The 25,654-nt window shown below is 46.6% G+C and overlaps 2 protein-coding genes across 13 annotated transcripts in view; both read left to right on the top strand.

The window, feature by feature from the left end:
* The window catches only part of adamts17 (ADAM metallopeptidase with thrombospondin type 1 motif, 17), a 36,111-nt gene extending 22,660 nt beyond the window's left edge, over positions 1-13,451 (top strand). For 2 of the 12 annotated variants that reach the window (XM_061756959.1, XM_061757029.1), the window contains exons 16-23: positions 1,439-1,519; positions 3,957-4,126; positions 4,535-4,748; positions 4,852-4,987; positions 6,271-6,511; positions 7,995-8,138; positions 8,844-9,033; positions 9,788-11,098. In XM_061756959.1, coding sequence (XP_061612943.1) covers positions 1,439-1,519; positions 3,957-4,126; positions 4,535-4,748; positions 4,852-4,987; positions 6,271-6,511; positions 7,995-8,138; positions 8,844-9,033; positions 9,788-9,930 — 1,319 coding nt within the window. In that variant the 3' untranslated portion in view covers positions 9,931-11,098. Of the gene's footprint in view, positions 1-1,438; positions 1,520-3,928; positions 4,127-4,534; positions 4,749-4,851; positions 4,988-6,270; positions 6,530-6,758; positions 7,387-7,994; positions 8,139-8,843; positions 9,034-9,787; positions 11,099-12,116 lie in introns of those variants that run through there. The other 10 variants (XM_061756949.1, XM_061756978.1, XM_061756969.1 and 7 more) reach the window with 10 other exon arrangements.
* A 131-nt stretch (positions 13,452-13,582) lies between these two features.
* minar1 (membrane integral NOTCH2 associated receptor 1) lies at positions 13,583-22,320 on the top strand. The gene is made up of 6 exons (XM_061757043.1): positions 13,583-14,222; positions 15,099-15,757; positions 16,349-16,596; positions 18,731-19,011; positions 19,574-19,780; positions 20,103-22,320. Exons 1-6 carry the CDS (start codon positions 14,094-14,096, stop codon positions 20,295-20,297), a joined length of 1,719 nt encoding a protein of 572 aa, XP_061613027.1. The 5' UTR covers positions 13,583-14,093; the 3' UTR covers positions 20,298-22,320.
* The last annotated feature ends 3,334 nt before the right edge of the window (positions 22,321-25,654 follow it).

The following is a 25,654-nucleotide window of genomic DNA, read 5'->3' as shown; positions in this document are numbered from 1 at the left end:
TCTCGCTATAATGTGGTTCACTTTTTTTATGTTTTTAATGTACTTACACCAAGGATTATTGGCTCTATTGCGGGATGTTGCGGTGAGTATTTTTCCACTCAGACTCTTGTTACTGCAGGCTCACGTAGCATTAAGCGCTAGCTCACCACTGCTAGTTAGAACCCAATGTAATGCAAAACAGGTGGTTTGGATAGATCATTTTTTCCCTCATTAGTGTACACACAGCGCCCCATATTGACAGAAAAAGGCGGAGTTGTTGAGATTTTTGCAGATTTATTAAAAAAAAAAAAAAAACTGAAATATCACTCAGCCGTAAGTATTCAGACCCTTTGTTCAGTATTTAGTCGAAGCCCCCTTTTGAGCTAATACAGCCATGAGTCTTTTTGGGAATGAAGTTTTTCACACCTGGATTTGGGGATCATCTGCCATTCCTCCTTGCAGATCCTCTCCTTCGGCCCAGTCTGAGGTCCTGAGCACTCTGGAGAAGGTTTTCGTCCAGGATATCCCTGTACTTGGCCGCGTTCATCTTTCCTTCTATTGCAACCGGTCATCCTGCCCTTCCAGTTGAAAAACACTCCCACAGCATGATGCTTCCACCACCATGCTTCACTGTTGGGACTGGATCGGACAGGTGATGAGCAGTGCCTGCTTTTCTCCACACATGCCGCTTAGAATTAGAGCCAAAAAGTTCTGTCTTGGTCTCATCAAACCAGAGAATCTTATTTCTCACCATCTTGGAGTCCTCGGGTGTTTTTTTTTTTTAGCAAACTCCATGCGGGCTTTCATGTGTCTTGTACTGAGGTGTCTTGCTCTGCCAAAAAGCCCCGACTGGTGGAGGGCCGCAGTGATGGTTGACTTTCTCGAACTTTCTCCCATCTCCCGACTGCATCTCTGGAGCTCAGCCACAGTGATCTTTGGGTTCTTCTTGACCTCTCTCACCGAGGCTCTTCTCCCCCGATCGCTCAGTTTGGCCGGGCGGCCAGCTCTAGGAAGGGTTCCGGTCGTCCCAAACGTCTTCTATTAAATGATTTTGGAGGCCACTGTGCTCTTAAGAACCTTAAGTGCAGCAGAATGTTTTTTGTAATCTTGGCCAGAATTCTGTCTCTGAGCTCTTCAGGCAGTTCCTTTGACCTCATGATTCTCATTTGCTCTGTCATGCACTGTGAGCTGTAAGGTCTTATATAGAGAGGGGTGTGGCTTTCCTAATCAAGTCCAATCAGTATAATCAAGCACAGCTGGACTGGCTGTGTCATATTTCAGTTTCTCTTTGTTAATAAATCTGCAATTAATATGGGGTGCTGTGTGTCCATTAATGAGGGGGGAAATGAACTTAAATGATGATTTTAGCAAATGGCTGCAATACAAGAAAGAGTGGAAAAATTGAAGGGGGTCTGAAAACTTTCCGTACCCACTGTATGCTTCGGTGTGTGTGCGTCAGGCTACGTGGAGGCAGTTGTTATTCCTGCGGGAGCGCGAAGGATCAGAATCGTGGAGGACAAGCCTTCACACAGCTTTCTGGGTAAGAAACCTATGTTCTTTTCTTTAAACACATTTCTAGTCCCAAACATTTTTTCACAATGAGAATTTTTCTTTGTAAACATTTCAAAATGTTCGATTTCAAATTTGCAATATGTTACCTTTACAAATGACAACATTAACAACAATGACAACAACAACTGAATGTTGGGACTATGACGGGAAAATCTCGGGACTTGGTTGACATGATGATTAGGAGAAAGGTTGATGAAGTGGGTGTCCAGGAGAGCAGGTGCAAAGGCAGCAAGGCTCGAAGTTGAGGGGCGGGGTTGAAATGATTTGAGCACGGTGTAGATGGGAAGAGAAATGGACTAGGGGTTATTTGAAAAGAAGAGTTGCCTCAGAATGTCTTGCAGGTGAAAAGAGTATCAGATCGAGTGATGAGGCTGAAACTTGAACTTGAGGGTGTTATGTGTCATGCGATTAGCGGCTGTGCCCCACAGGTCGGATGTGACCTAGAGGTGAAAGAGAAATTCTGGAAGGAGCGAGACGAAGTAGTTCGGAGCATCCCAGACAGAGAGAGAGTCGTGATTGGTGCAGATTGTCATGGACGTGTTGGTGAAGGAAACAGGGGTGATATAGTAGTAGAAGATGGGTAAGTACGGCATCCAGGAAAGGAACTTGGAGGGACAGATGGTGGTAGACTTTGCAAAAAGCATGGAAATGGCTGTAGTGAAGACTTTCTTCCAGAAGAGGCAGGAACATAGGGTGACCTACAAGAGCGGAGATAGAAACACGCAGGTGGATTACATCTTGTGCAGGCTCCAGGGAGAAGAGATAGCAAGGGTGGAGGACTTGAAATACTTGGCGTCAACCGTCCAGAGCAATGGTGAGTGCGGTCAGGAAGTGAAGAAACGGGTCCAAGCAGGTTGGAACGGGTGGAGGAAGGTGTCGGGTGTGTTATGTGACAGAAGAGTCTCTGCTAGGATGAAGGGCAAAGTTTAGAAGACATTGGTGAGGGCGGCCATGATGGACGGATTAGAGACAGTGGCACTGAAGAGACCACAGGAAGCAGAGCAAATGAAGATGTTGAGTTTCTCTCGAGGACTCAGCAGGTTGGATCAAATTAGAAATGAGCTCGTCAGAGGGACGGCCGAGGTTCGATGTTTGGACACGTCCAGAGGAGAACTCGTGAGTATATTGCTCGAAGGATGATGAGGATGGAGCTGCCAGGCAAGAGAGCGAGAGGAAGAGCAAAGAGAAGGTGGATGGATGTCGTGAGGGAAGACATGAGGGCGGTTGGTGTTGGAGAGGAGCATGCGGGGGATAGGACGCGCTGTGGCCGCCCCCAACGGGGCCAAAGGAAACCACGAAGACAAATGACAGACAACATTACCTTCAAAAAAAAGTTGTTGTTTTACAAATTGCAATTTTCCTTGTGAAAAATGAGACTTCATCTCTTTGAAAAAAAGACATTTTTGAAAATTGACATTTTTCCCTTTGTAAAAGCTTACATTTAGTTTACCTCCTAAAAATGTACCTATTTGAAAAACAAAAATGTCATTCTTAAAACAAACAAAAAAAATCTATCTTTCTTTCTTGCCAAAATGATTGCCAAACAATTACACATCTTTGCCTTGCCTTTATTATATATGTATTTTCTTCTTGTATGTATGTTTTCTCTTGCATTTAAAAACAAAAAATCGGCCAATGTAAACATTTCTTTGTTAAAAAAATTTTTATGACACTTTTCCTTGTTCGCTTGCATTTCGTAAAATAAAATTGTGTAAAACCTGCAATCTTACATTGCAAATTTTTCCATATTTTTGTATAAATGAAAACGTTCCTTGTGAAAAATACAGCTTATCTATAAAAGAAAGTATTTTTAAATCCTTCAAAATGTTTTTATCTCCTAAAAATGTTGTTAAAAAAAATAAAATGCTTCAAATTGAAATTCAAAATCAATATTTAATTTCTTTCTCGTCAAAATTAAAATATATTTTTCTAATTTTTCTTGTATAAGTTTGTTTCCCCCTCTTGCAGTTAAAAAAAAGATTAAATCGTGTAAAACATTTATATTGTATTTTTCCTCGCTAAACATTTTTTGATTTATTTTTTGTTTTAGTAGAACGTCCCCCAAAAATCTTTTATCTCCTAAAAATGTTCTTAGAAAAAAAAAATACAATTCTTCCAATTGGGGGGAAAAAAAAAACAAAAACCCAAAAAACATTCAATTTGTTTCTTGTCAAAGTTACCGAACTTTTCTCGTGACAATGACTCATCTTTGTCTTGCGTAAAACTTTTCTTTTCTTCCTGTATCATTTTTTCCCACTCGACCGCCATGTGCTTTATTTCTTGTGAACATTTTTGAACAAACCAAAAACAAAAAATGATTTCACATTTTTTCTTTCATTGAAAAAAAGATATATCTGTTCAAAACACGTATTCCCAGCTAGCTTTTGTGTGCGTGCGTCGTTAAGCGCTGAAAGACGGCGGCGGCGGCGGCGACGGAAAGTCGATCAACAGCGACTGGAAGATCGAACTTCCGGGAGAGTTCCGGGTGGCGGGCACCACCGTCAGATACGTCCGGAGAGGATTGTGGGAGAAAATGTGGGCCAGGGGGCCCACCAGCGCGCCGCTGCGCCTCCTGGTAAGAAACAAATCACCAGGCAATCGGCATCCAAAAAGGAATCATCTTTCCAAGAATATGCTTCGAAAGCACCAAAATGTTCGCAAAAGAAAAAAAAAAAAAAATCATCTTTTTTGGAACAGCGCGCTTCGTTCCAAATTTGGAATTCTCAACGAGGAGCTGCATTTTTGCAACGGTGACGTGAACTTGGCATTCAGTTTGCGGACACAATCAACTTTCCCAACACCGTTCCTGCATCGTTTCACATCTGGCTAAAATCATTTTTTTGCCCAATATCGTGCAGACAAGAACATTTGGTTTTCACGAGTCAAGTATCTTTTGTAACTTTCACAAAGATTTTAAAATAAGGAAAATAATCTTTTTTTTTTTCATTGTGTGTGTGTGTGTGTGTGTGGGTTGTGGTACTAGGTGCTGCTGTTCCATGACCGAAGTTACAGTATTCACTACGAGTACACGTTGTCCCTGAATGCATCGCAGGACAAGCGCCGCCCCGAGAGCAAAGAAACACAACAACAACAACAACAACAACAACAACATCATCATCATAACAACAACAATGGTGATCATCTTTACATCTGGACGCACAGCGGCTGGAACTCCTGCAACGTGCACTGCGGAGGAGGTAACGCACACGCGCGCGCGCACGGCAACACCAAGAAAGAATGGAAATGAGTTTGAATGTCGAAATTGGGCAAGAATTTGCGTTTGTTTGTGTGCGTGCGCAGGCGAGAGGAGGACGGCGGTGTCCTGCGCGCGTTTGGCCAACAAGACCGCCGAGGTCGTGGACGATTCTTTTTGTCGAGCGGACAATCGGCCGCCGCCGCGAGTGGCGGCGTGCGACCCTCGACCCTGCCGCTTCCGGTAAACACGTTGCACAAATGACATACAAAATACTTTTGAAATGCTTTTTGTTTTTTTTTTAAATAAAAAAATTATTTTACAAAATGTGAATTGTTCTCGTAGAAGGACTTTTTTAAAATGGTAATTTATGTAATTAGTCTTTTTAATCTGAATCGAAATTAAAGTTCCTTGGAAAAATACAACAAATATATGCCCTATTCAATATTCTTTTGTTTTGTGTAAGATTTAAGAAAACGTTCGGTTAAAAATATTTATTTGTCATTTTAAAATTCAAATAAAAAAAATCTTTGTTCTTGTAAAATGACTTTAATTTTTAATAGTTGAAAGACACGCTTTTTTAATCTTTTAAAATGAACTGTTATGTCTCGTAAAAATCAAACAAACTCCTTTTGAAAATACGATTATTGTTCAATGTATTTCTATTATAAAAGGTCTTGTCAATATATAGAAATAAAAATTGTTGTTGTTGTAAATGGTTTCAAAAATATTTTCTAATCCTGTAAAATTAGCTTTTTTTTTAAAAAAAAATTGTGGAAATCAAACGCATTTCTTGTCAAAATAAACCGAAGAAAATGTTCTTTAGAAGTGATCATTTTTGTCATCGTAAATTTACAATTTTCCTTTTAAGGTTTGGAAAAGAAAAATAGTGGGAGTACTCATTTTTTGTTCTTATGAAATCACATATTTTGCAGAAGTGATGTAACAAATCTTTATATAAAACGCACATTTCTTGTACAAGTAATTTTAAAAAATCACGTAATGTGTTATTTTTTTGGATAAACATTAAGAAAATGTTCTATAGAATTGATATATATTCTTTTAAAATAGCTTTAATTTTAAATTGTCTTAACGTATTTTTAAATCTGGTAAAATTAAATTTTATTGTAAAAGCAAAACTTAAGAGAAATAATTATTAGAAAAATCAAACCCCAAAAATTCCTGTGAAAATAATAATTTTAAAAAAATAAAATGATAAAATATCTTTAAAAATGACACTTTACATTTTGAACTGCTTTTTAAAAATCATATTTTAAATTGTTTTTAGAAATGTTTTTTCCTTGTAAATATCAGAACAAAATGTCTTGGAAAAAAAATTTCCTAATAAAATGAAAAATATAAAAAATAAAATAAGCAACATTTTAAAATATAAATCCCAAAAAATTTTAATATATTGATTCAAATTCCAACAAATTCTTGTCCAATCCTAAAACATCAAAGTGAAACTTGAAAAAAAAATGCAAATTTTGGTTGTATTTGTTTGGGGGGGGGGGGGGTTTGTTCAGGTGGGTGTCGGGCGAGTGGGGCCCGTGCTCGGCCACGTGCGGCGCGGGCACGCAGCGGCGTCGGGTGGCGTGCGTGCAGCGGCGGCACGACGGCTCCCCGGCGGCGGGCGGCGCGTGGGAGGAGGAAGAGCGGGAGGGCGGGCGCTGCCAGGGTCCGCGCCCGCCGCCCCTGCGGGCCTGCGAGGGACGGCGCTGCCCCGGCCCCGGCGTCGGCGTCTGGGAGGCGTCCGAGTGGTCGCAGGTCGGTCGCGAGAAAATGGTTTGAAAACAATTTTTATGTATATGAATATATTGAATAATTACATTTTGTAAAAAAAACCAAAAAAAAGAATAATGTTTTCTGTAAAATTTCAAAAAGTCTTGAAAAATTAACATTGTAAAAAGAAATGTGGAAAAAAACACAACAACGTAGATTTGCTTTCTTGGAAAAAGGTTACAATTGTAATTTGTGTCATTTTGAAATGAAATCAACCTTCCATCTTTTGAAGGGTTCATTTTACTCTCGTTTCTGGGAAAGATGAGGAAAAGGTGCTTTTACAAATGCCCCAGCCCCAAAAGAGGCCAAACCCTTGGCGTCACAAGTCCACGCTCACCCTTCCGACAATAACCACAGACGACTCCTTTCGATCTGGATTCCGCAGTCGAGTGAGATCTTTCAAGCAAAAATGCGAAGACCTCCCGAAGGCCGTTGGTTCCTGAGCCCTCGACCTCGCTTGGGCGTTGGCCTCAATATCGCGCTGGACTCTCATCAACGGACTTTGATCGCTTGGAATTTCTGACACTGCACTTACCTGCTTCACCTCCTGTCTTTCTGACCGTACTCCCTTTATCCAATTAGAATCCTCCGCATCAGATCCTTCCCCGGTGTTCCCCAAGGCTCCGTGCTTGGTCCAATTCTTTTCTTAATCGACATCCTCCCCGCCGGGTCGTATCTTTCGCAAAGTGCTACGCGCATGACAGCCAGCTCTAGCGGTCTATCCAACCTACCGCCCATTTGTCATGAAAATTTACATTTTTCAAAAGCAAATCGACCTTTATTCCTGTAACTACATTTTATTCTTGTAAAATCTGAAATAAATGCCCCCCCCAAAAAATAGACAAAAATAAAAACATTTATAAAATAAAAAATATATAATGAAAATGTACCATTTTCAAAACTAAATTATCATTTCATCTGGTAAAATGACATTTGATTCTTGTAAAATCTGAAGCTATTTATTTAAAATGCTATATATTTAAAAATCTATTTATTTAAATTATATATATATATATATATATATATATATATATATATAGTGAAAACAGAAAAAAGTAAAAATATATTGTTGTGGTTATTTGTTTTATTTCCCCCTGTAAAATACAAAGAAAAATCAAAAGTGTCGTGTGGTTTAAAAAAAATAACAATTTTCTTTTGAAAAAATCATGACAAATTTACATTTTCAAAAAGAAAACAACCTTTTAGTCTTGTAAAATCAAAAACAAATTTCCTGTAAAAAAAAAAGAAGAAAATATTATAAAACAGAAAAATGTAATAAAATCATATTTATAAAATGCAAACATATACTGAAAATGTACAGTTTTCAAAAGTCAATTATCATTTCATCTTGTCAAACGAAACATTTGTGTCACAATGAAGAAAATGACAAAATGTGATTTTTTTTTTTTTTTAAATATTATTATTATTATTATTTTTTTTGTTTTGTTTGTTTGTTTTTTGGCGTTAGTGCTCGGAGGGTTGCGGCACGGGGGTGCGCACTCGCAACATCACGTGCGGCGGCAACTGCGACCCGCTGACGCGACCCGACCGCCAGGAACCCTGCCAGGACCGTTCGCACTGCTACGAGTGGAAGACCGGCCAATGGTCCAAGGTACGCGCCGCAACATACAAACACACGCACACGGATGGACGGATGGATGGATAGACAGAAAGAGAGATCGAACAAACAAATTATGCTCTGTTCTTTTTTTATCAAGGAAAAACAAGGCGTGAATATGTCTTTTCTCTTAGAAAATGATTGAACCTTCCTTCCATCCATCCATTTTCTGTACCGCTTGTCCTCACTCGGGTCGCGGGCAAGTCTGGGCTCCGCTGACCCCGCGGCCCGACCTCGGATAAGCGGAAGAAGGGGATTGGATGGATTATTATTGTTCAAGTAATTTAAATCAATAAATGTCGTTTTGCGTTTTTGTATTATTTTAATAAAATACTTGTTTTTCTTGAAACATGTCAAAGAATTTTCTGGACTAATTCAGTAAAACAAAATGAAAACATTTGTTCAAAAGACAAAAACATTTTCCCCTGCAAATATTGAATTCAGATTGTGTTATGTAAAATAAATAAGTGAAAAGAAAGACACCATTTCTAACAATAAATCTTTGAAAATGTAACGGGGGGGGGGGGGGGGGTAGTAGCTGTATATATGGAAGGAAAAAGAGATCCTGCTCCACAAGAAAATAGTGAAAATGTTGTCCGATCACACAATTTGTTTGTTTTGTCTTCAAGTGCAATTTTGAGGTGCGTCTTTATTTGTGTGTCCGTCCGTAACCGCTTTCGTGTGCGGACCGGCCGCCAGTGCTCGTCGTCGTGCGGCCGGGGCCTGCGGTCGCGAGCGGTGCAGTGCATGCACAAGGTGACTGGTCGCCACGGCAACGAGTGCCCGCCCGACGCGCGCCCGCCGACCTATCGGCCCTGCGGGCGCGGGGAAGCCTGCCGGCGCGAGGTCGCCGGCGTGGACGGCAACACCATCACCTCGCCCAGGCTAGGTCGGCACTCTCTTTTTTGGCTTCCGCATCCACTTGCGGTTTGACTTCTGCTTCTTCTGTTCCACCTCCTTTTCGATTCCACTTCCTGTTTGGCTTCGTATCCCGCTTGGAATTGTTCTCGCTCACTTCTTCCGGTCCATTTATTCTGGCTCCTGCTCCACATCTCCTACTTGATACGGTTGTACTTTGTACTTCTCCCGATTGCATTTCTCCTTGGAAGCTTTTCTGATTGCGCTTGTGCTGTTCTTTTGAGCGGTTCTTCTTCTTCTTCTTCTTCTTCTTCTTCTGGCGTTTCTAGCGCCTGCGGTTATACGGTGGACCGCCTCTATTCACGGCAGATACAGTAGGGAGCGGGCCGGACTGCGAGTAGTGATTGCATTGGGGGGGTCAAAACCAAAACAAAACGGGTTTTTATTGGAAGCCCAAAAATGCTTGAATAAGTGGGGATCAACTGCTAACAAGCGTTTGTGGAGTTGAAAACTCGGCGCTGGCGTACGCGGAGGTCCACTGTACTTCCGCTCCCACTTTGACTGCTTTTATTTGCGGTTGTCCTCGTTTGCGGTTCAACGTCTTCTGATTCCACTCGTACTCGTTCTGTTTGAATCCATCTGATTCTACTTCTCCCGGTTCTGGTTGAACTTTCCCTACTAATACTGATTCGCCTTGTGTCGCTTGTACTCGTTCCGCGTCTCCTGCGGACTGGTCTTCGGGCTCGCGGTTCCGCTGGTTACGTGGCTTGTTTGTCCCCCCTCAGCCGCCCTGACGTACAAGTGTTCCGGCGACCAGTGGCCCGTGTACTGCCGCGTGATCCGCAAAAAGAACCTTTGCCAGGACATGCGCTGGTACCAACGCTGCTGCCAGACGTGCAGAGACTTTTACGCCACCGAGACCTCGTGACCGCCGACCCCGAGTGACAGGAAGTGACCCCCGATGACAGGAAGTGAACGGTCGCAAACACAAAGACCTTTCTTTAAAAAAAAAAAAAAAAAAAAAAGACAAAGCCAAAGCAGGTGGGCGTCCGACGACATCTGGTTCGGTTTCTGGAACTGCTTGGTCCGGCTCTAATTCTGGTTCTTCTTCTTCTTCTTCTGTCTTTTGTACTTCTTTTGGGTTCTACTTCTGGCACCGTTGTCCACTTACGGTTCTGCTTCTAACTCTGGTCCAACTTCTTTTGGGTCTACTAATTCCAGCTCGACTTCTAAAACCGTTCAACTTGTTCTGCCTGTAATACCGGGTTCTACACCTGGTTCTGCTTGTGTTTCTTCTGGTTCCTCTGATGTTGGTTCTTCTTCTGGCACTTGCGCTTCTGCTTCCAATTTCTTTTTCTTCCTAAACTGATGTCAAGTTGTTCTGCTTCCAATTTTGGTTCTACTTCAGTTTCCTCCGGTTGTATTTCTTCTTCTGGTTCTGCTTCTTGTAGTTATTCAGGTTCTACTTCTACCACGCTTCCTTCTGCTTGTATGTCTTCTGGTTTCCAACTTCCTCTGGTTCTACTTCTCGTTCCAATGCAGGCGGCACCATTGCACACTTTGAATACTAATAATAACGATAGCGCATGCTACTCCGCTAATAATGGTTGCTCCTGTATGAAAGCCTGCACTTAGCCAATGTTGCTAACATAGCCGGAGTGACTACGCCCCCATCAGTGGCAGGAAGTGTTTCACAGACCTCGTAACGCTTCCAATGCTAATGCTCACATGCATTAGCCTACTGATGCTAAGCATAGCGCATTGCTAACCGAAGCCTAAAAAGACATGTTTTGAGACAGGAAGTGGAGGGGCGGGACCAGGTTTGTCAGACAGCTTAGTGTTTACTGTTCGCAGCGACCTGGAAGTCGTCGCTACGATGTCATCAGTTGGCTCCTCCCCTTCCTTCCCCGACAGGAAGTGTCATCAGAGGTGCTATCTTATGTTGTATTATTATTCAGATTATTTAACACATTCATGATGGTTGATGTTTGGATTAGTCAGCTGCCATTTTGTGTACTTTTTGTTCTTGATGTCCTTCTTGGTGCTCTACACAATAAACGTTCTCATGTGGCTCATGTGACCACTCTACCGACGCACCTCGTGTCGCAATGTGCAACCTTTGATTCCGGTTCTACTTCTTGAGACTCCGCTGTGTACGTCAGGTTCTGCTTGTGGTACTACTTCTTGGTGGGATTCTACTTTTGGCTCTACTTCTTCCGCTTTTCCCACTTGTGCTGCTTTTTCTGAGATCGCCGTCGACTTCTGGTTCGTTTCTGGTTCTCCAGCTTCTTTTGGATCTACTTCTTCTGGGTCCACCTCTGTCTACTTCTGGTTCTACTTTTTCTGGTTTTACTTCAGTTTTTTTTCTACTTAAGATTCTTTTCCTACTTTTACAGGTTCAACTTTTTTTCTGTGACTACTTGTGGTTTTGCTACTTGTTCAGGTACTACTTTTCTCGATTCTTCTTCTGGTTCTCTGACTTTTCCTGGCTTGACGACTCGTGGGCCTACTTCTGCTTCTGCAACTTCTACCGCTTGTTATTTAGTTTGTTGTCGTGGCTCTAATTCTGATTCTGCAACTTCCTTTGATTGTATTCCTTTTGCTCTAATTCTACATTTTTTCCTGGTTTCGCTTCATGTTCAACCAAAGCCCATCATTTCCGTCTAACCAAGGTCCGCTCTCGCAAAATGTTCTATTATGTCGGTATTGTTTTAAAAGTGTGTTTAGAGACGAAACAAAAACATGGCTCGGGTGTATTTCTATTTTGAGAGTTCTCGTGATGGAGAGGGCTTTGCTGTAATCCCCCCCCCAGGCGGCCGAGGATAGACACAGCCGGCGGCGCACGTTCGACTGCTTTATCGAACAAACGCTAACGGGGGAAAAAAAACACGTAATAAGCGCGTTCCTACACAACTGACACCCAGACCGGCTAACGGTTGGCCAGCCGCTACGCTGCGTTTACAACGGTCGACTCGACACTCTCGTTCGTGGGCTTTTGTTTTTGTTTTGGTATGACGCAAAATGGATTTTGAAGCACATTATCGAAGTTTCCTTTTGACCGCTTGCCCGTCCGTCCTGCCGTCTGACGCTTTGTCTGTGGAATGTTCTGGTGAGAATGTGGCGCAGGTGTGGCATAAAAGGCACACGAGCGCACACACCCGCTGCCGCCTTCGCTCGCGAGCGTTTCGTCGGAGGCGACAGCAGCGTGAGATCGACGTCCAGATGGCTTCTCTCAGGCTGCGCGTGTGCGCTGACACGATGCCGACTTCGTGACTGCCAGAAGTGCGCTCGTGCGTGTCACGGGCACGAGATGATTAAAAATGTTTTGCATCACGTTAAGGGTGTGTATACATTTACTGTTATATACGTTCGTGTGCGTGTGCATATATACGTATGTATTCATATATACGGGGACGGGGGCGGTGCTTGCCTTCGGGAAAAAATGTCCAAGTCGACGTGCCTGGTGCAACGCCCGTCGATTTTGCCACCCTGGACCATCGCCCGGACTTTGACGAAGCCACGATAAAACCAGTTTTTCAAGCCATTCGGAAGGTCCTAAACTGATGGCCGAACATTCTCCTTCAGGGATTTCTGGTAAAGAGCAGAATTCATGGTTCCATCAGTCACAGCGAGTTGTCCAGGTCCTGAAGGAGCAAAGCGGCCCAAGACCATCACACTCCCACCGCCGTGTTTGACCGTTGGTGCGATGTTGTTTTTCTGAAACGCTGCGCTACATTTACGCCAGCTGTAACGAGACACACACCTTCCAAAAAGCTCGACTTTCATCTCGTCAGTCCATAGAATATTTTGGCCAAAAGTCTCGGGAATCTAAATCAGATGTGTTTTTTTTTTTGCAAAAGTATGACGAGCCCTTACGTTCTTTTTGGTCAGCAGTGATTTTGGCCTCGGAACTCTGCCGTGGATGCCATACTTGCCCTGCAGTCTCTTCCTTACTGTTGTGTCATGAACTCTGACCTTAACTGAAGCAAGGCAGGCCAGCAGTCCTTGACAAGTTGTCCCGAGTTACTTTGTGGCCTCCTGGATGAGTCCTTGCCGTTCTCTCGGGGTCACTCCTGGCCACCGCGCTTCCATGTTTTCTCCCTGTGAGGTTAATGGCTCTCCCTATGGTTCGCTGGCATCCTAAAGCTTGAGAAACGCCTTTTGTAACCCTTTCCGCACTGAGAGAGCTCAGTGACTTTATTTCTCTTCTTTGGATTTTGTTGCAGCTTTTTTTTAGGTCTTTCGCCCGACTTGATTGCGTTAAAGCGGTTTTATGTGTCCTTTTTTTAAACAGGTCTGGAGGTAACCAGGCTCGGGTGTGCTCAGTGAAAAAATGTGATTAGCCACAATTCATTCATGATTGAGCAAGGGGGGCAATGACCTTTCGACGCGGGGCCAGGTATTGTTTTTTTCTCCTAAATAAATACTATCAACATTTACAAACTGCAATTTATGTATGTGTGTGATAATTAGATTTGATGATGTTAAACAAAGTGGGCCAAAAAAAAAATAATAATAATTTGAGAAGGGGGTAAATCATAACATCAACACGGCACTGTGTACAGTGTGTAGTATAAATTTATACGTAATGAAAGCTGACGTCGATTGTCCGTCGGCCGTCCGCGTTCGTGACGTCACAACCCCACCAAAACGAAGGACTGGCGCGCTCGAACCGGAAGCGGGGTGCAATCCTTCGCGGTAAAAGCATTCCGAGCGCTCAAATATCGGAGGCGCAGTCGTGCTGCGCGCTCTTACTTCGACAGCAGCAAAAGCGGATGCGACTTGACCGACGCCGACCGCGACGCCGCGGATCCGTTCGGTCGGTTGCGAGCACGAAGATGAGCCGCCGGGTCAGATGGTCGCACCTGCCGGGCGCGTGCCCGTGAGCGGGAATGGGGCTGCGCGTGCGCGCCGCTCTTTGAGCTCGGACGCAGCGCGGACTCCGGTCCGGAAGAGTCTTTGTGGCTGAGCCGGATCGCGGCGGAACTGGACGCCCGGCACGCGCGCGTGCCCGAGCGGGAGCTGCGCGCGCTCCTGTTCCGCGCGGCCCGTACGGAGCCGCACTTTCCCGCCACGCCGTTCCGGGAGGAGATGCGCGCGGCCGGCGACCACGCGCGTTCCGAGAGGTCGGACGAACGGCGCCGCTTGCCCCGATGCTCGTCCCCGCCGGGAGACCCCTGCCCGCGCGTCTTCCGCAAGATGGCCGCCCTCGGCCCGCAGGTCAGTGACCGTGATGATGACGTCACGCGGGCAAATCGCCAAACGCGGGCCCCCCCCAAAAAAAATGGCACATTGCGAAACGTTGTTCTGAAAGTGTGCGACTCTTCGCTCGCGCGTCGTCGCCGGTGAGCGACTGAGCCTTTCGGGGATGCTCCAATCAGGACGCTCGCCTGTTTCCAATCAACCGTTCACCTGCGGAAGGTTACAAACAAACAAACAAAAGTTTTTGGAGCAGTCCTCAACTTTCCCGTGTTGGAGGCATCAAATTCAAAATGAGAGAATATTTGCCAAAAAACAAAACAAAATGTCGATCTCCATTGTTCCAGTTCCTATCAAGTATTTGGAAAAAGAGTCGATTAATCTTAAAGTGTAAAACGTAAGTGGGTCAGTTTGCCTCGTTGACTTCCCCCAAACCGGAGGGAAAGTGAGACGCAAGATGACTTTTTGGAAGCGTTCATTCTTTCATTGCTTTCCGCTGTGACGAAACGTCCCCGATGAGTTGAAAACGGGTACGTTTGATTTGAGGATTTATTGCTGATAGGTCAGCAAAAGGACTCCGAGCAACCCGCCAGGAGAGAATCGCACTCATCCAGCCCAGAGGTCGCAAACGACGATGGTTTGATGTTATTTCCGCAAACGACGGACTGCTCGCCTCCCAATTTGAGGGCACGTTAGCATTCGTGCGATTCATCTTCAATGACGCGAACGTGCTAGCGTGGTTTCAAAATCCGAGGGCACGAACCCGCTCGAGCGCGGGGAGAACATGGCAGAGTCCGACCCAGAACATCTCTGTGAGGAATACATTCCCGCCGCGTTGCCCCTCATTTGTCTTATTATTTCAGAAATATGCCAATCAAGACTCTTTCTGTCCTCCAGGTGGTGGCGTCCGATTGCCATCGGGGGATCTCGGGGTCTGAGTTTTACCGTCCCAGGCCGGCCCCCTTCTTCAACCGCAGCTTCGAGGCGGCGTACGGAAACCCGTATCGGGCGCCGCCCCTCCACGAGCGGCGCCGCGTCAAGCACGAAAGTCTGGACGACCTCCAGGCGTCCACGTACTTCGGGCCCACCACCGTGAGCGCCAGCGTGGGTGGCGGGAAGGCGAGCGCCGGCCACGGCGGGACGCGGGCGGCGCGGCCCGCCGACAGCCTCAGCTTCAACGTGGAGGACGAGCGACTTAACTTCCACCGCAACGGCGAGAGCCGCTTCCGTAGCCCCCGGCGGGCGGCGGAGGCGGCCGCGCCGTCGCCTCACCCCGGCGGCCTCAAAGCCGGGGAATCGGCCCGACGTTTGCGGGTCAGGCGCACCGACGGCCCGTCTTTCCGCGAGGCCTCGGCGAGCGTGGGGACCCTGGCGGAGGGCGGTGTGAAGAAGGGGCCGGCGGGGACGGCGCGCGCCGCCTTCAAGGCCTCGGACCAGGACTCGGAGCTGATCGCCGACGACATCAGCGACATCTTCCGCTTCCTGGATGAGATGAGCGTGTGCGACTCGCTGGGCGCGGCGCCGTCGTCCCGCTACGACAGCGGCCCCTCGCTCGGGTCTGTTGCGCCCAAAAAACTGGTCGTCAGCCAATCTCAATGGGGGGGGGGGGGGGGAGACTGAGAGAAAGATTAGCCGATAAATAGCATATGATACGTGAAGTTGTTCCACTTTTGTGTGTTAGTCACATCTGTCCGCTAGAATCCGCACCCAATGAGTCCGGGTCAAAGTTGTGCGGTAGCTCCTCTTGAATGCCTCGAGCCGGCCGGCGTCGCTTCTCGCCGTCTGCGAGAACGGCTTCTGATTTATTTCGCTTTTTACGTCTCTTCGTGCCATTACTAGTGAGGCAAAACAACTAGTTGGCATTTTGGTGCTACTAGTAGGGTCCGGGAAGCTGCGTGACATAAGCCTACTAGTTGGGCATAGTCGTGTGTAGTGTAGCAAAGTAGTTTACTAGTTCGGTGTATTGGTTTATTGTGTAATCGTCGTGACGCAGTCATTCTACTAGTGCGCCGAATTGTTTTACTCGTAAGGACAAAGAGCGTTGTAGTCCGTGGACATGGAGGACGTGGAAAACATGCGCTCGTAACGTTTCGCCGTCGACGGCCAAGGAACATAAGCGAAAGAGCCTAACCGATTTCCCACCGCAGGTCCGACAGCGGCGACAGTTTGCCGGAGCGCGCCACGGTCCGGCTGGCCCGCTCGCAGCCGGACCGCCTCCTGCGCTCGCTGGACAGCGCCGACGGCGAGCTGAAGGTGAGCGTCGGCGAGCTGGTGGCCAGGATGGGCGACATCGAGAAGAAGTTGGAGTCGCTGTCGGGCGTCCGCGGCGAGATCTCGCAGGTCCTCCGTAAGCTCAACAAGCTGGACCAGAAGATCCGGGAGCCGGACGCCGCAGGTGAGGCGCCGTCTCTTAGCCGCTCCTCCACGATTTTGCAACTCACTTAGCCGTTCTAAACATGCGCGGTAGGTTGATTGAAGTCTCTAAATTGCCCGTAGGTGTGAATGTGAGTGCGAATGCTTGTTTGCGTCTATGTGCCCTGCGATTGGCTGGCGACCAGTTCAGGGTGTAGCCCGCCTCTCGCCTGAAGATAGTTGGGAGAGGCTCCAGCACGCGTGACCCTTGTGAGGTACAGAAAACGGATGGACGGATGTCAAAAACAAGGAATTTGTCTCCGGTAGTTGGAGCGACAAGCGAGGAGAATATTTTGGAGACACACAACCGTTTTCCGAGGCGGACGTGGTGCACGAATACGGACGTACTGGTCAATTCGGGTTTGGACATTGAGCGACGGACGTTAGCACTTTTGGCCGGGAGACGGTCGGCCTCGTCAAGGGCAGAAACGCTTTGTGAACTTTCGGAACTCTATTGGAACGTCTTCCGGGCGTTTGCGGTTTAATGAATGTGCGAAGCGCTTCCTCACCGTCGCTGACGTGGAAACGCGTCGATGAAATCTGATATTGTCAGACGCGGGCATAAATAGGAAGGTACTTGTAAATTTCGGTCGCAGTTTTGGGACGCACAGTCACTATTTTCACTCATTGTTGTATAAAACAAACAAAAATATGCGGACTTCCAAGTTAGGTCAAAATTAGACTGCAGAATCCGTTGAAGTTCACAAGAAGCTGCGACAGGCTGACGTGTCCGGTAAAATCTGGCTGAACATCAAAACGTTCAGCAGAAAACGGACCACTGAGTCAGTTTTGGGGGGGATTCTTTTCTGCAGACATCATTTGGAAGTCCAGAAGTAGGGAATAAGCGCCAATGTCGACACCATTGAGGAGGATTTTTGGGGCCGATCATTGATCAGCGAGTTTAAAAACAACAACCGATCACAAGATGGCGGAATGTGTCTATTTAAATGACCTGTTCATTTACTGTATATACTTGTGTACTTAATTGCGCAAAAATTATATTTCCAATCAATAATGTATCTTTGTTCCTCTATTTATGCCAGTGAGGGAAAGTGACAGACAGAACAAATGAATGGTCTTCTCCCAGATGGCAGGAAGTACGTACAGTCATGAATGGATCCACTTTTGGTGACATTTTTGTTTGTTGGTGTTCCGTGAGATTTTTTTTCAATTGTCAAATATGTTCCTTGGCTCCATAAAGGTTGGAAATCGCTGCTCTCCTCAGATCGTGTATTCTAATCAGTCGGGTCAAACCAACATTACAACGTGGCACAAATAATGGCTGCTAACTTACTGTCATTCAATTACTTTATTTTGAATGAAATGACTTCACCCACACCGAAACTTTAGAGGACGATTCGACAGAACGGCGGCGTGCTTACGTCCAACTGTTCGTGCTAGCAGTAGCTTGCTAGGCTACATAACGTTGTGTTGCCTGCTCGCGAGCCGCATCGCATTCAAAGTGCGCGAACGCACCTCAAGCGAGCCTGAAACGAACGTCCTCTCCTGTCCTGAGCACCGGTGACCACCGACACACCTTTTCCCCCCATCTTGTCCTTAGAATACCGTCGGCGCGCTGCGCACTTGTTGGCGTCGCCACGGTAACGAGTGTATCCGGTCGCACTTGAGTTGACGAGATAAAGCCGTAAAAAACGGGAGGCGGTGGTATCGGAATACACGATTTTATTGCAGTCGTCCGACATAGTGCCATCGTGAAAGAGCTCATTTGTCTTGTCGTCTGATCGGGCATTACCTGTTGTCTGTTCCACAACGCTGACGTTTTTAAAATTGATTAGATTTTTTTATTTGAATAACTTTACTGGCCGTCAGCTATTTCCAATACTACGTCAAAAGACGCCGCAAGGCTAAAAATAAACCAGCTTTTGGATTCAAATATACTGCGCACGATGGCGACGCAGAGTAAATGTCTTTAGCGGAGCCGATCAATGACGTCGTTGATCGGATCGGCGAAGTATGACAAAGCCGATCAGCATAGAATTGTAAATATCGGCCGATAACGATCAGCCCGATGAAATCGGTATGAAGTCTAGTCCTTTCAAACCCACAACCGGCACATACCCCGTCGACAATGACTTCTGACTTCCTGCCTCTCCCAGACGGCGGCGCTAGGCACCGGGACGCGCCCGAGTCCTCCCCGCCGGAAGCCTCGCGCGGTGCCGCCGCCTCGCCGCACGCCTTCCGCTGCCGCACGCTCCCCGCCGCCGACGGTCCGAGGGTGGAGGCGCCGAAGAAGACCGGGTTCACCCGGAGGTCGTCGCGCTCGCTCGACGACGACGCGGGCGCCGCGTCCCCGCCGCCCGGGAACTGGAGGACGCGGTCGTACTTGTGCCGTCGCGACGACGGCAACACGGGAGACGGAATGTGTTGCGCCAATCAGGTACACGCGCATACACATACTCAAGCCGCGCAAACTCACACGTTAGCCCCTTTTCCACCGCAGAACTTTTTTCGGATCTTCTCTATCCATCGTCCCCCCGGAGTTTACCAGCGGACGCAAGATTCTCCGAAGATTATTTCCTTCCCGCTCTCATCGGGTCTTCTTAAGACGATCGGGCGCTGACCCACGGCGATCGTCTGTCCCGAGCGTTTTGCCGTTCGTGTGAAATAAGCGGATCGGCATCGCGATTCGCATTCGGAAAAACCGTCCGCAGCCGGGTTGGCCTCGGTTTCCTCACCGGGATAAATAAAAGACAGTTAAGTTTGGCGCTAGCGAAGATATTTGACACTTTGATGAAGTTAGACAATAAGACGCCACTCGAAAGCTTGAGTTGCTTGCAACGATTTTTTTCGATGTCAGTAGTGAGCAACTCTCATTTGGAAACGCCGCAGGAACCTTTTGCTTCTCAAACTTCCGGAGCTGCTTGCTGGAAAAGGGGAAAACGCGCACATACGACACATTCACACAAATGCGCACTGTGAACGATACTTTGTGGGCGCAGGCATCGGCGCGAGCGCGTCAATACGGCTTCCCCCCGACGCCGCGCCCCCCCAAGGCGGCCGCCGCGTCGTACGTGCCGGACCGCCGCTCGAGGCCGCCGCCCCACGCCGACGGAAGCCCGCTCTATTCCAACGTGCGGATGGCCGCGCCATCTCGGAAGGCGGAGCGGTACAAACCCAAAGCGGGAGACGACGCCATCGACGTACAGGTACGACGAGCAGTGCCGTGTACGCTCCGGTAGGACTACGACCGGGAGAGGACACCATCGACGTGCACGCAGCAACGATGATTGCGGCGAAAATCATACGTTCGGCCGTCGGTCTCCATTCGGACTCGAGCGTATGATCGCGTTTGTGTGCGTGTGTTGCTTGAGTGTGTTTGTGGCCCCGTCTGTGTTGCTTAAGTATGTGCGTGCGCGCATGTGTGTCCACATCAAACCAACTGTCAAGTCCGGTTTTAAGCCAGCTTCGTGTTTCAAAGTGAGGTTTCAAGCTCACTTTGTCTGTGTGTGTGTGTGTGTTTTTGTGTAGGCAGAGTGTGTGCCTGCAAGTAACAAGCTCGCCTTCTGGTTGGAGGACGTTTACACGCCGGGATACGATTCGCTGCTAAAGCGTCGGGAGGCCGACTTCCGCAGAGCCAAAGCGTGCAAGATGGCCGCTCTGATCGCCGCCACGTTCAGCGTCATCCTGGTCATCGTGGTGCCCATCTGCACCATGAAGACGTGAGCTAGCCCGTGCTACCAGGAAGTAGTCATCTACTCCACAAAGACGTGAGCTAGCCGGCTAGCTGATGCTTACAGGAAGTAGCCGGCTGCACCATGAAGACGTGAGCTAGCTAATGCTAATAGGAAGTAGCCAGCTAGACCGCAAAGCCGTGAGCTAGCCAACTAGCTGATGCTAACAGGACATAGTCATCCACACCTTGAAGACATTAGCTAGCTGATGCTAACAGGAAGTAGCCGGCTGCACCATGAAAATGTGAGCTAGCTAATGCTAATAGAAAGTAGCCAGCTACACCGCAAAGACGTGAGCTAGCTGATGCTAACAGGACATCTGCACCTTGAAGACATTAGCTAGCTGATGCTAATAGGAAGTAGCTGGCTGCCCCATGAAGACGTGAGCTAGCTAATGCTAATAGGAAGTAGCCAGTTACACCGCAGAGACATGAGCTAGCCAACTGGCTGGTACTAACAGGACATAGTCATCCGCACCTTGAAGACATTAGCTAGCTGATGCTAACAGGAAGTAGCCAGCTGCACCCAAAGACATGAGCTAGCCAGCTAGCTGATGCTAACAGGAAGTAGCCAGCTGGACCACAAAGACGTGAGCTAGCCAGCTAGCTGATGCTAACAGGAAGTAGCCAGCTGCACCGCAAAGACCTGAGCTAGCCGGCTAGCTGATCCTAACAGGGATTAGCGATCAACACCTTGAAGATGTTAATTAGCTGATGCTAACAGGAAGTAGCTATCCATAGCGTGAAGACGTGAGCTAGCCGGTTAGCTGATGCCAACAGGAAGTAGCTAACTACACCGCAAATTTGTGAGCTAGGCGGTTAGCTGATGCTAACAGGAAGTCGATTAGCTGTCAATCAAGGACATGTGTAGCAGTGTAGCGTTACACATAGCCTGGGACTCTGATCATGTGGAACATACTGTACTTGACTCCGCCTCTCAGAGGGCCACGTGGAGAGGGTGGCTTCTGATTGGGCGAAACTGAATGTCATATTTACTGCACACGAACGTCCTAATAAGACAACGTGACAAGAAAGAAATGTCCGAACCTTCCTATTAACCCTAACCGTTGTTTAAAACCTTAATGCTGCCTTGAGACCCAAATTTGAAATCTGCGCCCGGGCTTGAAACCCCAACAAGAGTTCGTGCTTCAAGATGCAATGAAGGATTCGGGTTTTACCACAGCATTTGGAACTTCACGTCACCTCTCAGAGGGGAGAGGGGGGGGAAAGGTATCCATTTATTTATTTTTGGGCGGTGGGCGCGTAACGGACGTGTTTGAAGTCCTACTTTCAAAAAGTCATGGATGAGTTTCAATTTTTGCCCATAATGGTAAAGACAATCAAGCGCTAGATACACAAAGTTCACGGCAAACTTGCTTGCGCGGGCAAACAAATCAAACAATGATTACGAAGTAGCTTTTTGTTGATAAATCCCATTGACGGTACAAATGGTGGCGGCCCGCTAAGTTACACTTCTTGCCTCGCGGTAAAGACATCAAAGCGTCATGAAAGTCACAATTTCCATGCGTTGCCCTCCAAACTCTGCGGACGCAAGTGCATGAACGGTTTCAACGACTTATTCAAGCCATGACACTCTTGTCTTTCTACAATCGTAAGAACGGTAAAGACCGAAATAACGGCATTTCTTTTTTGCTGCCTGCTATTGTGGAAATATAAAATGGCTGCCACATGACCGATCCCGCTGAGCGCGAGTGACATTTGGAAAAGAAGCACCAAAAAAAACAACTCTTAACTGGACACAGAAGAAACTCACTAACCCTCCACAAATCATCAAACTTCATTACGGTAAAAGGAATTTTGGCATTGAAAGGCTGGAAAACATCATAACAACTGCTAATAATAATGCAAATAGTCAAATGAATTGATTATTATTTTTTTTATGTCTAGCGACTTCATTGATCAAATGATATGAAAATGAAGACAGAAGAATTGTACACGTGACCTTGACGGAATGTTCCACAATAAAACTTTGTTGCGGCATTGTCATGACAACAACTCGGCGTCGTCTTCATGATTTCCCGCCATCGGCGCCGGCTGACATTTTGCACTCTGAAACGATCGGTCGTCAGTCACGCCGGCCGCCGTCGACCTTTCCAAAAACGCTTTACGACTTTTCGGCCGCTTCCCGTTCATTAAACTATTTTGACGCGCAAATGTCAACCGCCGCTCGGAGCGCAGCGACGTCAGAACGTTGGCGCGATAGCAACGGCATCGAAACAACAACATGACAACGCGAAGGTCATCAAAACAACATCGGAGATGTCGAAACCAAGCCAAAGACATCAAAACGGCTGACAAGCTCCCGAAGCAACAGCTCCTCGAAACGCCACGTCGCAAACATTTGCGCCGGCCCGGCGGCCGCATCGTTCGACTTGTTTTTGTTTTGATGAAGCCGCGGTCGGCCGGCCGGCCGGCCAGCTGGCCGCGCCGCGTGAACGCTCATCAATTATTCGTGGACTCGCGCGCCCTCGCCGAAGCCTTCTGTTCGACTTACCGACAAACTGTGGAAGTTCCGGGCCAGGAAATCGCTTGTATTCATTCGTTTCATCACGATTCCATCATTCGTCATTAGTCCATCATTCACGCGTTCATTCTGTTTCCATCAGTCACTCACTCATTTCATTATCCCTTCATACACGCACTCATTCATTTAGTAATTGGGAAATTCCTTGATTCATTCCGCATTCATGCGACATCTGCCCATTCTTTCCTTCGTCGCATCATTCAGTCACTCCATTATTCATTCAGTCATTCATTCCTTCCAAAATTCACTTATTATGCACTCATTCTGTCTTCTTCCATTTCTTCATCATTCCATCATTCACTTTCACTCAGTCATTGTTCCATCGTTCATATATTCCTTCCTTTCTTCATGATTCCATCATTCTTTATGTGCACATGAATTTCAACATTCACATATACAGTAATTTCTTTCTTCCGTCATTCACTCATTTGAGTATTCAGATATTCTCATTCATGCGACCTTCATTAATGAATCCGTCATTGCCACGTGATGGATTCACGCATTCATTCAGTCCGTCATTCACTTTCATTGTGTCATTCATCCCATCAGTTATTCATTCACGTTGGTTCATGCCATCATTCGTTCACTCACGCAATCCTACCTTCGTTATGCCATCATTCAATCCATTCCATTCATTCTGTCAACTATTCATTGTTGCATCATTCACTCACTCCTTCATTCCATCCTTTACATATTCAGTCATTTATGCATTGTCATTCCTCCATCATCCATTCATTCACTCACCGATTCATTTATTAACACACTCATTCTGTCATGTTTCCATTCGTTCCTTTATTGACTTATCTTTCATTAACTCATCCCTTCATCATTCACTCATTCACCAGCCGATGTCACGTTTCAGAGAGTTTCACGCAATCGGCAGCCACAGCAGGCGGCGAATTGACATACAACTTGTAATAGCTGCTGCATATTCATGAGCGCCAAGCCCGCAGGCCATCGAGATGACTGGCATACATTTTTTTTTTTTAAAACCCGGTAAAACCTTAACCCTACAACCAATGTAATACCAATCCAGACCAGTGTAGAACTCAAGTCAAATCAGTGGACAACCAATAGCGTAGCCCAGCTCGAGGCAGCTCTGGTAGTTTCAAACATAACTCGAAGCAAGACAACAACAGTGTATGAAGGGAAACGGGGTTCAGTCCTAATGACTTGGGAGTGCCACAGGGGTCAGTTTTAGGTTCAATTCTGTTCTCACCCTACATAAACGACCTCCCAAATTGCTGCCAGACTGCAAATCGGAGACGATACTGTCGTCCATGTCTCTGGCTGAACAGGAAATAACACAAGCCTTACTTCACATCCACAATTGGCTGGAGGAGTCTCTCATTTAACATTTAATGCAAAGAAAAATGTTTCCATTTGCTCTGCAATTCCAAAATGTATTTCCATTGGTGCATCATCTTGTCAGTCAAAGTACTTGGCTATCATTGTGTACGATAATGTCAAAGTCACGTTAAAATACATAACACAAAAAAACAAAACCTGAACTGTTTTTGCGAGCTTGTGGGCTTTCCTCCGTTCTGCGGGTTGGCCTCCGCAAGGCCAAGGCGCCACTCCGATGGCAGTTCGCCATAAAAAAAAAAAAAGATGGGACGGGTCAAAGAGAAACAAGCGCAGGGTTCCCCCGCGAGAGCGTCACCGGAGCCTCTTCCTCGTCCTCCTCCTCCTCCGCCGCCGCACAGCAAGACGTCCGTCCGCTTAGCCGTGCATTTCCGTTTTTCAGTGAGCAGATTTGTATGACAACAGAATGGCCAAATACTGGTGGGCACGCCAGCGCCAGTATGCTGAACCCTTGTCAACTGGCATTTTCGAGAGAGGTTCAGAATCTTGCACCAGCTAAAGGCAGCACAGTCACCGCAGAATGGATTGTTTTATTGAATGTACAGCAGAGCAATTTCTTTGCGCAGTCCTCCGAGTGCCGTGTTTAGCGACACTCGCGTCAAAAAGAAAAACGGGAAATATGCGTATCGCCGGTGCCAGTCATAAGCACAGTAGTGTTTACGATTCAAGCGTTGGGCACGTCGTCAGCAATGCAGAGATGATTCACTTCGGGATCTGCTATGCAATTTCATTTCACTTCACATTTGTAGTGCGACAAACTGCCTTTTCAAAATGGAGGAGTGTGCCATTCACACCTCCCAGGAAAATTCCACACTCCGGGAATTACAGCCAACGAGTCACGCCTCTTGGGTAGCGTTGGGCAATCGAGAACCGATTGGAACCGGGACTAACATTCCGGTTCTCCCGGAATTGTTTCAATTAAAAAAAAAAAAAAAAACACTGAGGCAGCTAACAAGTTCAACGCTGGCTTGCACTCGTGCGCCGATGGTCGTTAGCGTTTTAGTCTTCAAACCAAATTGAGAGCCGATGATAAAAGAAAAGAAAAAAGCTTCACATGGAGCTAAAACTTGACCAAAGGTCAAACTAGCAACTTTACATCACAATGAATTGGTGCAGAATTCCCCCAAACATTGTCTCACAGTATCACAAACATTAACTTTGCGCCTCATCGGTGGGCAGGTAAAAGGATCAACGTTATGTGGTATTTGGCTCCATTTACGATTTTCAAAATTCACCGGTGTTGTGTGAAGGTACTTTTCGCGGCAAAATGCTGAGTTACCCTTCGAAATAAAAGGCTACAATCTTAAAACAGGAACTGCACCTTGTCCTAATGACTTGGGAGTGCCACAGGGATCAGTTTTAGGTCAATTTTGTTCTCAAACCTACATAAACGACCTCCCAAATTGCTGTCAGGATGTAAATTGATGTGAGAAAACAGTC

This window comes from Phyllopteryx taeniolatus, chromosome 2, assembly GCF_024500385.1.
Source record: "Phyllopteryx taeniolatus isolate TA_2022b chromosome 2, UOR_Ptae_1.2, whole genome shotgun sequence".
NCBI classification, from domain to species: domain Eukaryota; kingdom Metazoa; phylum Chordata; class Actinopteri; order Syngnathiformes; family Syngnathidae; genus Phyllopteryx; species Phyllopteryx taeniolatus.
This window is presented reverse-complemented; position numbering and strand designations above follow the sequence as displayed.

Bases quoted from the DNA above. Each gene is read 5' to 3' on its own strand.
- minar1 (XM_061757043.1), top strand. From the start codon at position 14,094: ATGCGCGCGGCCGGCGACCACGCGCGTTCCGAGAGGTCGGACGAACGG. The intron at 19,012-19,573 runs GTACACGCGCAT...TTGTGGGCGCAG, and splicing joins GAATGTGTTGCGCCAATCAG to GCATCGGCGCGAGCGCGTCA. The intron at 19,781-20,102 runs GTACGACGAGCA...GTTTTTGTGTAG, and splicing joins ACGACGCCATCGACGTACAG to GCAGAGTGTGTGCCTGCAAG.